Here is a 12,212-nt window from a genome sequence, read left to right as displayed (position 1 = left end):
ACGAAATCTTTGCACGGATTCAAAAAGCTCGTTTGGCTTTTCCAACTTACATGACTTATGGCGAAGACGAGACATCCGTCTATCAATTAAGGGACGAATATACTGCGCAGCAGTTCTCTCTGTTCTACTTTACGGCTATGAAACGTGGCCATTAGGAGTAGAAGACACTCGTAAGTTACTAGTATTTGACCACAGACGTCTTAGAAATATTGTTCGCATCTGCTGGGATCACTGGGTAAGTAATAGTGAGGTTAGACACAGGGTATTAGGGAATTATGGTAAATCAGTTGATGAGGTTGTGAATCTTCATCGACTGAGATTGTTGGGCCACGTGTTACGTATCTCTGAACACCGATTACCACGACGCGCTATGCTGTCTAGTATTGGAAATAGTTGGAAGAAAGTTAGGGGCGGCCAAACGAAAACGGGGCATCAGAGATTGAAGTCACTAACTTCTAGTTTGAGCCGTGTTGGCAGATGCAGACTACTTGGTTGGGGTCCGCGTGACTATCATAACCAGTGGTTGGAGATTCTGGGTGACATGACTCAGAATCGGTCACAATGTCGCAGGTGCATACAGTCTTTGTCTTCTCTTAAACCTTAAGATTAAAATTGCTTCATATCTGTCTTTCTTCCTGTACTATATCCTTATATACGATCTTTCTTTTATATATTACCACCATTAAATTAGCTGCTACTATGAATTCGGTGTTGATCTTGTTGTGCTAATGAGGTTATGGCAACTTGGACCGATGCATATGTATGCCTGGTCCTACGTTGTAGCTGACTGACTGACTTTGAACGTTCACGTTTCGTCCTTTCAGTTTTATGAAAGCAACTCCCCTCACTCCAGTCAGTCAGTTACAACGTAGAACTTCGTACGTACGTACATCAGTTCGAGTTGCCATACCACATTAACACAGAGATGAAGTTGTCGATTCAAATCCCATATTGGTAGAAGTAGTAAGAGTATAAGCATTAATGTGAAAGATTAGGGTTTGAAGATGTTATTCAAGGAGTATAATACAATGAAATAAATTTGGAAAGAGAAAAAGGATACAGACATGAAGAATTCAGATTAGAATTTGGTAGAACACAAAGAGTGGATGCACCTTCGCCATTGCAAACGATTTTGAGCCATGTCATTCAAGGTCTCTAACCATCGGTTGCTATCATCTCGCGAATCCCAACCAGGTAGTCTACACCTACCAACAATTCTCAGTCCAATTGTCAGTGACTTCATTGATTTGTGCCATGTTTTGGTCTGGCCGCCCCTAGCTTTCTTCCAACCTACTCCTACACCATAAAGCATTGCACGTCGGGACAGTCGGTGGTTGGGCATACGTAACACATGTCCCAGCCATCTCAACTGGTGAAGTTTCACTACTTCATCAATCGATTTGCCATCCTTACCTAGTACCCGTTTCCTAACATCTGCATTACTTACCCGGTGGTCCCAGGATATACGAGCAATGCTTCGAAGACACCTATGATCGAATACTAGTAGCCTACGAATGTCTTCTACTCTTATCGGCCATGTTTCACTGCCACAAAGTAGAACGGAACGAACTGCTGCACAGTAAACCCGTCCTTTTGTTGCTTGACGGATATCTCGCCTACGCCATAAATGACGCAAGTTGGGGAAAGCTAGACGAGCCTTCTGTATCCGTGCTGAGATTTCGTCACACACCAGACCACAAGGGCTGATGAGACTCCCAAGATAAATGAAGCTGTCAACACGCTCAACGACTTCACTCCCTATCATTAGTTCAGGTGTCGATGTAACCCAATCCTGAAGTAACATTTTGCACTTCGAGGGAGAGAATCGCATCCCGAACATGCCTGCATAGTTGCTTATAGTGGTCAGAAGACTCTGCATTTTGTCAGCGTCTTCACCAAATAAAACTATGTCGTCGGCGTATTCTAAGTCAACAAGTGAGCCTCCTGGTAAAAGTTCAACTCCAGGAGATTGAGATGATGAAAGTGTTATCTCCAAAAGCATGTCGACGACAAAGTTAAACAGGAATGGGGAGAGTGAACAGTCCTGACGAACACCACTTGAGGTAACCAAACCTGATGACAGTTCGCCATAGGCTCTAACTCGACCAGTTGTGTTCGAGTAGAGAGCCTTTATGAGGTTAATGTACTTATTTGGTACTCCTTTCAGTGACAAACACTGCCATAGAACCTCACGATCAACGGAGTCGAATGCCGCCTTAAGGTCAAGAAATACTACGATTGTGGGACATCTGAATGTATGTCTATGTTCTAGGATCTGACGTAGAGTGAATATCTGGTCTATGCAACCACGTCCAGGTCGGAAACCAGCCTGGTTTTCTCTAGTCTGCTCTTCACGAGCTTTGGTTAGGCGCCTAAGTATTATTGAAGCTAATATTTTAGACACTATATTAGTCAAACTGATTCCTCTGTGATTGTCACAGGAGGACTTTTGTCCTTTCTTATAGACTGGCACAATCAGTGATTGGGACCAGTCAGATGGAATCACGTCCAGTTCCCAGATTCTACCTAAGACCTCAGTCAATCTCGGTGCTAGTACTGGACCACTATCCCTAAAAATCTCAGGGGTAAACCTGTCAGGGCCTGCTGTTCTCCCTCGCTTCAGATTTCCTATAGCTTTTTCAACCTCGTAGAGAGTTGGAGGACTTACATCAATTTGCCATTCAGGACGACTGGGGATCGTGGGTAACTGAAATGTGGCTGAAGGCCAGTTGAACTGATCCCTAAAGTGTTCTGCCCATCGATCCAATCTCCTGGATTGAGAATGAATGATATGCCCGTCTTTGTCTGAGATAGTTTCGCTAATAGTTGGGTTCCTAATGCCAGTTTCTTTAATAAGTCTGAACAGCTGTTTGCTGTTACCTATTGCCGCTGCTTTTTCATCTCTCTTGCTTTCGCTACCCACCACTGTTCACGATCATTGCGTAGGCTTCTTATTAGCCTTCGCTTAAGCTGACTTCGCTCTTCGTTATGTTCAGAGCCAGGAGGGATAAGTTTTCGAGCATCTATCAGTGCGGTAGATGCTGCCGAGATCCATTGTTTCTCCCTGACCTTATGGTTTACCTTACTAGCGGATATCACAGCTGTTTCCATAGCTTTTCGGATGTCATACCACGCTGCTTCGGGGTGGACACAACTTACATGTCTGTCTAACTGTTTTTCCAGTTGTTCCTGAAATACTTTTTTAGCTTGGCTATCATTAAGTAGAACCCTTAGAGGCTTCCCTGCAGTGTCTTTCCTACGTCCAGTAAGTCGCAGACAGATACGTGCTCGCACTAGAGCGTGATCTGAATCTAAACATGTGCCCCAGAATGAGCGACAGTCTTCTATCGAGCCCCCCCATCGGTGGCTGATAGCGATGTGATCTAATTTGGTCCAACATTGGGACGAATTCGGGGGTCGCCATGTCAAAAGATGTTTTTCCTTATGCTTAAAGTTAGTATTTGCAAGAAATAGGCGGTTATCTGAGCACAGCTGCAACAGACGGTCGCCATTATCTGTTCTTTTAGCCACGACACCATAAGATCCTCCCAGGTGTCTTTCCCTTTCACTTAGTTTACCTACTTGAGCATTAAAGTCACCAGCCACTATTACTATATCAGAACGCCTAGCTTTTCGGAGAAGGTCAGAAAGTTTCCTGTAAAACTCATCTTTTATATCGTCTGAGCTACAGTCAGTGGGAGAGTAGGCAGAGATGACGAAGAGGCAACGACGAGTTTCCCTATCTTTCCGAGTCCTTACTGATCCGTTTAGTCGGACAGCGCATAGACGACTGTCTACTGGGATCCAGTCTAAAAGAGCTAGTTCTGCCCTAGGACTTAATGCTATACCTACTCCAGCGAGGCCACGGGAAGCAGCATCAGGGCTTCCAGATACACGAAGCGTGTATCGAGATGGTTCTTTATTTTGATTAGGTGAGGTCAAATGAATGACGCTACTCGGATCTTGTATGCGCGTTTCGGAGACGCAGCATACATCGATGGTGTAAGATTCTAGAGTCCTAGCTAAGGAAGCCTGTTGTCCTATTTGGCACAATGTTCGGACATTAAAAGTTCCTACATGTAGTTTAGAGCGAGGTTTCAGGAGACCAGGAATAACGTTCCGTGTACACGAATCGTTTGCCCTAGCGGTGCGAGGTGATAAAGGGACGTGGGAAGGGTTAGTCGTGGAGATAAGAGAGTTGTTAGGAGGTGTAGGAAGGATTTGAAAGTGACCAACTTGGTCTCGTGTGCTGTTACGGGTATGAGGGCATTTATCACTTCCCGGCTGCCCACATCGTGGAAGGGTATTTCTTGAGGGACCTGAAAAAGAAGTTGGATTAGTGTTGGTCTTAACGACCTGGGAGCGTGACCGCAGTGCCCAAGGGACAACTGCTTGAGGCCGGTCACGCACGGCCTCTTTGTGGGGGATTTTTGACGTGTTAGCTCCGTTCTTTAAAGGACCTTACCGCCGGAGACGGAAATCCGTGGGATAAGGCGAGGTGTGCATTTTTAGGGTCGACATTTTCTAACCCCACCCCTCCTTGTGGGAAGGCAGCATCGCTGTCATGCTGGTTGTCTGAAGGAAACACCTTACTGCCGTCACACCTCTGTACAGTCGGCAGTACGACTTCGCCTTCGAACCTTGGGATTGCTGCTTTTAGTCTTACCGCTCTTCAACCGACCTGTCTGGCATGGTAGGACCTCGAGGAACGATTGTTCCAGCCAGCATAGCTCGATTGCTTCATCACGATAGGCAAGCCCGACCACCACGTCAAGGTAGCAACAACGGTCGGGACTCCCCTCACTACATGAAAGTGGGGAATTCAAACCTGAAATTTAATGGCCAACAGTTGAACATCTTAACCATTTTAAGTCCACTCCATAACAAAATAATATATGTATGTTGACTAGATAATACATCTATAATTTATTTTCAGAAGGGGGTTTTGTGGAGATTTCAGTAATTTTATATAGCTGAAATCATGAGTCAATTGAAGCTAGACCACCATGGAAAACCTGAGGAGTCCCACAATAGGACGAAACGTCCGTCCAGTTTCCAAATTTTGTTTATATGTTTACATCCATTTTTCCACCAAATCAACTAATAATTATCGTTATTTTATTTTCATTCTACCTTCCTCTTTTTTTTACAGATTTGTTGGACGATTTATCGCTTTAGCATTATATCATTCTAGATTTATTGATAATGGTTTCACTTTACCATTTTATAAACGTATGTTAAATAAAAATATCACTTTAGCTGATATTGAAACAGTCGATGTGGAATATTACAATTCATTGAAATTTATTCAGTAAGTCATTTTGTTAGTCTGTTGTATATGTAGTGGTCGTAGTAGTAGTAGTAGTAGTATAGGGTTATGGAGATTGTTGAGTTGAGACTACGAACCGATCAGTGTTTAGACCATCATTAGAAATCTGGAAGCACTAAATGGTTATTTCATCTTAGTTTAGGATTCTTCAGCACTGCACATCCATAATCCCTTAACCGAGAATTCAACCCAAGACATTTCGATTTGACTCGTGGATTCTTAACCTTTAGACCACTAAGCCAAACCCAGTGGTATACAAACCTAAATTTAATTAATCCGCAATATTGCACGACCATTTTCAATTGTGTTGGTTGAGTAACTGTCTCATATTGAACACATTAACGTTACCGGTCACGACTTCTCATACAAATATGTTAGCCTGATTCACCATACCAAATTAAGACTACAAGATTACATTAAAATGGCATTTGGGTTGTAGTAGCAACGATAATAAGAGGATTTAACATTGAAAATACTACTGCAAAAGATTGGATGAAAACTCATGTATAAAGGAACGCTTTAACTCAAGATTTAGATCAAGAGTGGATGTATCTAAACCTCTATGACCGATTCTGAGCCATATGACTCAAAGTCTTTAATAATCACATTGACCCCAACCAAGTAAGTCTGTTTGTCAACATCCTTCAGACCAATAGTCCATGACTTCATGGGTTCATACTATGTCTTGGTTTGACCGCTCTTAGCTTTTTTCCAACCTACTCTTGATCTAACAAATGTCTCACATCGAGGTAGGCATCTGCTGGGCGTAGATAATACACATCCCAACTGAAGATTTACGACCTAGTCAACCTATTTTCCATTTATATCTAATATGCTATGCGTTTAACCTGAACACTATTCAATCGATGATCCTGAACTATTTGAACATTCTTTCAAAGGTATCTATGATTAAAGCTAGTAGCCTACGAATATCCTCTATTTTTAAAAGTCACATTTCTATATGACTAGTAGTTTTTTTTTACTATGTTAGTTACAAATTAAAATTGGTCGTTATCACAAAATTTAAATCGTTTAATTCGATCATTGGTGCTACTGCTTAAGTTATTATTGACGGAATGGTTATCTCACCTGACTATTTGATCGTATTCGCCTAGAACATTCATTTGATGCGATCAAGTAACCTTATTTCCTCTTGAAAATAGATTTCTATAAGGAAACTATGATTAATATAGGGACGTGTGAAATGGAAATTTCAAATTATACCATTCAGTGATCTTTTTCATATTGATTGAGAAATTACGAGTTTATCGAGTTTGTTTGGATTAGTTTGATAACTCATTAAGGTCAAGGTCTTTTATTCAATCTTAAATAATCCTCACGGTTAAATTCAAAGGAATCCCAAAGCTTATAGGACGAATAAAAATAACTGTGTTATTAAGTACCTGTTTTGTGAACGTTTTTATCTATCCACTATCGCTAAATTATATCATTTTTTTCTATGTCCTTGATGGTTTACATTGTGAGGTGACATGTTCTCTGTTATAGCTTTAATTTCGATGAACCCATTAAAATACAGGGTCTACTAATGAGTTCACTCTATGATAATCAAACCATTGACGTTCACTAAATGAAATAAAATACACTTGACTACCAATAACGTCCAGATATCCTGACATTTAATGGTACAATTAATTTTCTTTTACTTCTAGACTGCATAGTCGTAACAGAAAAAAACATCAAACTAACTTACCTTTCTATTATTATGACTCAAAAACGCATATGATGATAATATTACATCAATTACAAAATCATTAAGGAACCACGAACAGAAAATCGAAATCTGTACATAACTAGGTCATTTTATGGTTCAAAGTCTAAGTAACAAATTAGTAAATTTTCTCACTTAACGCTTGAACCGGTTTCCTAAGCTCTTCTAATAACCTCCGGGCTAAATCTACATGACAACTTGAACATGAGGGAAAAGGCATGAAGTGTGGAAAAAACGCTTTACTTCAAAGTTAGTTTATGTGCAGAAAATCGAGGTTAGTTATAGAATTTCAGATGGTCTTGGGCTTCTTGAAAGTTCTGGAACCCTATTAAACATAGTATCAGGATAGGTAATCGATCAATCAAAAATGTGACATGTGACTCTCTATTTTCTAAATGTCTATGAGAAACTTCTATTGAATACTGATAGGGTAAAATGTTTCGCAATCCTTGCATAGGACTGCTCAGTTATGCTTACTCACAATTCCACCATTAAAAAAAACACTTCCTCAAGGGTCGATCCTAGGAGCTTCAGATATGGAAACGAGCTTCTAACCACTGAACCTGCATCTAGTAGTGTCCATGTGTAACCTCAATCATTTCGCAATATCAGGGGCAACCATCTTCCACTATTTGCAACAGATAACTGTCTCACACTCGATTCAGTTGAACTTCACTCCTAACGGTTCGTGACTGGAATTCCTGAAATAGGCTGTGAAAGTTAGTAATTAGTGATTACATGATTGTTTTTAGTATGATGGTTGTGGTGGTGATGTTTGTGGTTTATGGGTGATTTTAGAATTTTCATAGTTAACACCACCAATTGATCTTAATTAGACAGTCATTGAATATCAACTGTCCAGTGCTTCTAGAGTTTTCAATGGGGATCTAGCTTAAGATCATTTAGTGATTCAAACTATAAATCTATATGTAATGTTCTACGTTTCTCATTTATTCATCCATATTCAACAATGACTCACCTTCTTGGTTTCCGAATTCATCTATCTTAATTGTTCAATTTATTAGTATTATACTTCTGAATAATAACTTTCGTTATTGTTTTTATTTCGTCCTCATTACACATGCAAACAAATAGAGAGAATAATATCGATGAATGCGCATTAGATGTTTACTTTGCTATGGATTATGAAGTGTTGGGTGAACTACGAACGCATGAATTGAAACCAGGCGGTAAAGATATTCTAGTGACTGATGCAAATAAAGCTGAGTATATTGAGTAAGTTTTCTTTTATGCACTTTATTATTTTCAGAAGGGGCTTTGTGGAGAATTAGTATTTTCATAGTTGAAAGCGTAAGTCAATTGAAGCTAGACCACCAGGGAAAATCTGGAAGCACTTCATTATTTGTTTACTTTTCTTTGTTATCTCTAAGTGGTCAGGTTTAATTGTTTTGTCCAAATATTGATGACATTAGATGAGATGGCGGTTGGAAGTAGTCTACAGGACACCTTGGACCTACGTTTCATGCTGAAATTCTATAACTAACCTCGATTTTCTGCACATAAACAAACTTTGAGGTAAAGCGTTTTTCCCACACTTCATGTCTTTTCTCTCGTGTTCAAGTTGTCATGTAGATTTAGCCTGGAGGTCATTAGAAGAGCTTAGGAAACCGATTCAAGCGTTCAGTCAGAAGATTTATCATTTTCAAATGATTAAAATGAAATCTTTAATAAAAACCATGCTTTTATATCCAACACTCACTCATTATTGAGTGGAAAAATTGTCAAATATGTTGGATATTTTAGCGTTGTTGAACATCGAAAAATAGATGGGCTACTCATACAAAAAAATCTCTTTATACCAGAACTAATTCCGTAATTAGAGAATATGTCAGCATAGTTTGAACCTCAAAATCATTCACAGTAACACAAACTTATTAACTTTTTCTTAACTCATCTTCTCTAATGTTTAGTTTTTCTTGTATTATTATTATAAGCACCACTGGTATCATGACTCGTTTGCTATTTGTTTAGTTAATTTCATATGGTAATGCTAACTCACATTTATTCCAGTCTATATTATTTATGACTGATTGATTGGGTATCTTCTAGTGAGATACTGTAGAAAAACTCTTTTTCTTACAGGAAGGCACCTTCAAGGGTTAACGAGTTATATTTGGTTTGCTCAGATTTCACTCGATTTGTTCTAGGCATGTTATTGAGAAAAGAGATTAAAATGTCTCTATCATCTAAGATCAATCGCAAAATGAAGATAATGCACTCCCCTTTACGGAAGTTGAATTTTCTTATGATGGACGGATAGAAGTATGTGGATAGTGGACTTCAAAATAGGTTTTGGTCTAATGCCAGGGAACATCCTATCATATTTTTACCCTATAAACACTCAGTTACTGATATGATTTCACAACACTAGATGTAGTCGAGAAGTTCGTGTATTTGGATAGCTGCGTAATTGTCGGTGGTGGCGTGAGTGATGAGGTCGATTCACGTATAGTGAAAGCCGAAGTGGCTTATCCCAATCTGAGCCATCTCTGGCACCTTCATGATGTTAGTCTGTCTGTAAAAAGCTGAATCTACAGTGCGTCGGTGAGAGCAGTTCTGCTCTGTGCTTGTGAAACCTGGTCTCTCCGAGTTGAGGATGTTAGATAACTCTCTGTGTTTGATCATCGTTGTCCCCGAAGGATTGATGACATCCAGTGGCAACACCAAGTTAGTAATGAAGAGGTTGGGCATAGTGTGTTCGGGCACAACGACGATAATTCAATTAGTATCGTTATCGTGAAACATCAACTTCGGTGGATATGTTCTACAAATGTATTTTTCCTAATTGAACTGTTTCTCCCATTATTATTATTTCACTCTCATACACTAATTTCTGTCCGTTGTTCTTATTATTATTATACGCACCTTACATTTTCTATCTCTCCACAACCTCATTGTTATTGTGTGGCGCATATTTATTTTGTGCCCCCTTGTGTTCAAATAAATAAAATCACAACACTCATAAGTTAGGCCATATAGGTGCTAGACAGGTAATGGCTATAGTTCCAGAAAGGTCTCCGGTGTTAAGGGGTGGTGGGAAACCGTGTTCAATGAAAAAAGGGATGCCCTTCCTATTCAACATTTAGTGACACTTCTACAATTATCAATGTAGATAATGGTAACTATTCGTTCTTATCAGCAGGGGTAGATTATCTTAAACCTATCACTATAAAACAAGAAAGAAGTCCGGTTGTTAGTTACTAGAGAGGAAGGACTGGAAGTGTGTGATTCCCTGTATTCCTAAGGTAACACGTGCCCTCGTGTATGGACAATATTTAGTAACTGAGTGTCTTAGAACTTTCATGACAGAAGCTGAACTTATTGTTAGTAATCAGCCTCTAGCTCCAATTACAGACGACCTGAAAGATGTCTATGTGGCAAAGCTGACGTAGCTGTTGTTGTCGCTTGAAGACGTAACAGGCTTTGTTGATACACTTTTAAGTGACAGGTATTCTAAAGGGGAGTATTCTGTAAGCAATAATCTAAAGAGTATGTTTCCATGCTATAAAGCTTAGGTTTTAATCAGTAGGTTGCGGATCCAAACACTCACTTCACCTATTTTGGTTTTATTTTCCGACAACTTGATATTGATATGGTACAAAAACCGGCGTTTGGTTTACGAATGTTTAATTTCGTAGTTTACAAAACAGATTCAGTTAGGAAACTACTGGAAACTAGAAGCACTAAACAATTGTCTCGTCCTAGTGTGGGGCTCATCAACAGTGGGCACCCACGACTTCTTTAAGCATCAATCCCAGGAGCACCAGGTATCGAAACGAGCTTTTAACTACTGAACCTGCATCTAGTAGTGTCCATGTGTAACCTCAACCATTTTGCGATATCCAGGGCAACCATCTTTCACTATTTGCAACAGATAACTGTCTCATACTCGACTCAGTTGAACTTCACTCCTTACGGTTCGTGACTGGAATTCCTGAAATAGGCTGTGAAAGTTAGTAATTAGTGATTACATGATTGTTTTTAGTATGATGGTTGTGGTGGTGATGTTTGTGGTTTATGGGTGATTTTAGAATTTTCATAGTTAACACCACCAATTGATCTTAATTAGACAGTCATTGAATATCAACTGTCCAGTGCTTCTAGAGTTTTCAATGGGGATCTAGCTTAAGATCATTTAGTGATTCAAACTATAAATCTATATGTAATGTTCTACGTTTCTCATTTATTCATCCATATTCAACAATGACTCACCTTCTTGGTTTCCGAATTCATCTATCTTAATTGTTCAATTTATTAGTATTATACTTCTGAATAATAACTTTCGTTATTGTTTTTATTTCGTCCTCATTACACATGCAAACAAATAGAGAGAATAATATCGATGAATGCGCATTAGATGTTTACTTTGCTATGGATTATGAAGTGTTGGGTGAACTACGAACGCATGAATTGAAACCAGGCGGTAAAGATATTCTAGTGACTGATGCAAATAAAGCTGAGTATATTGAGTAAGTTTTCTTTTATGCACTTTATTATTTTCAGAAGGGGCTTTGTGGAGAATTAGTATTTTCATAGTTGAAAGCGTAAGTCAATTGAAGCTAGACCACCAGGGAAAATCTGGAAGCACTTCATTATTTGTTTACTTTTCTTTGTTATCTCTAAGTGGTCAGGTTTAATTGTTTTGTCCAAATATTGATGACATTAGATGAGATGGCGGTTGGAAGTAGTCTACAGGACACCTTGGACCTACGTTTCATGCTGAAATTCTATAACTAACCTCGATTTTCTGCACATAAACAAACTTTGAGGTAAAGCGTTTTTCCCACACTTCATGTCTTTTCTCTCGTGTTCAAGTTGTCATGTAGATTTAGCCTGGAGGTCATTAGAAGAGCTTAGGAAACCGATTCAAGCGTTCAGTCAGAAGATTTATCATTTTCAAATGATTAAAATGAAATCTTTAATAAAAACCATGCTTTTATATCCAACACTCACTCATTATTGAGTGGAAAAATTGTCAAATATGTTGGATATTTTAGCGTTGTTGAACATCGAAAAATAGATGGGCTACTCATACAAAAAAATCTCTTTATACCAGAACTAATTCCGTAATTAGAGAATATGTCAGCATAGTTTGAACCCTCAAATCATTCACAGTAAACACAACTTATTAAC

The 12,212-nt window shown here is 39.1% G+C and overlaps 1 protein-coding gene across 1 annotated transcript in view; it reads left to right on the top strand.

The window, feature by feature from the left end:
• Smp_123180 (nedd-4-like E3 ubiquitin-protein ligase) overlaps nucleotides 1-12,212 on the top strand; it is a gene marked incomplete at its 5' end in the record, with an annotated part of 63,577 nt that overhangs the window by 24,632 nt on the left and 26,733 nt on the right. The window contains 2 exons of the mRNA XM_018797942.1: nucleotides 5,153-5,311; nucleotides 8,154-8,294. Coding sequence (XP_018652933.1) covers nucleotides 5,153-5,311; nucleotides 8,154-8,294 — 300 coding nt within the window. The remainder of the gene's footprint in view (nucleotides 1-5,152; nucleotides 5,312-8,153; nucleotides 8,295-12,212) is intronic.

Source organism: Schistosoma mansoni, chromosome 6 (assembly GCF_000237925.1).
Source record: "Schistosoma mansoni strain Puerto Rico chromosome 6, complete genome".
NCBI lineage: Eukaryota > Metazoa > Platyhelminthes > Trematoda > Strigeidida > Schistosomatidae > Schistosoma > Schistosoma mansoni.
Note: the sequence above shows the minus strand (reverse complement) of the source record. Positions and strands in the feature narration are given on the sequence as shown.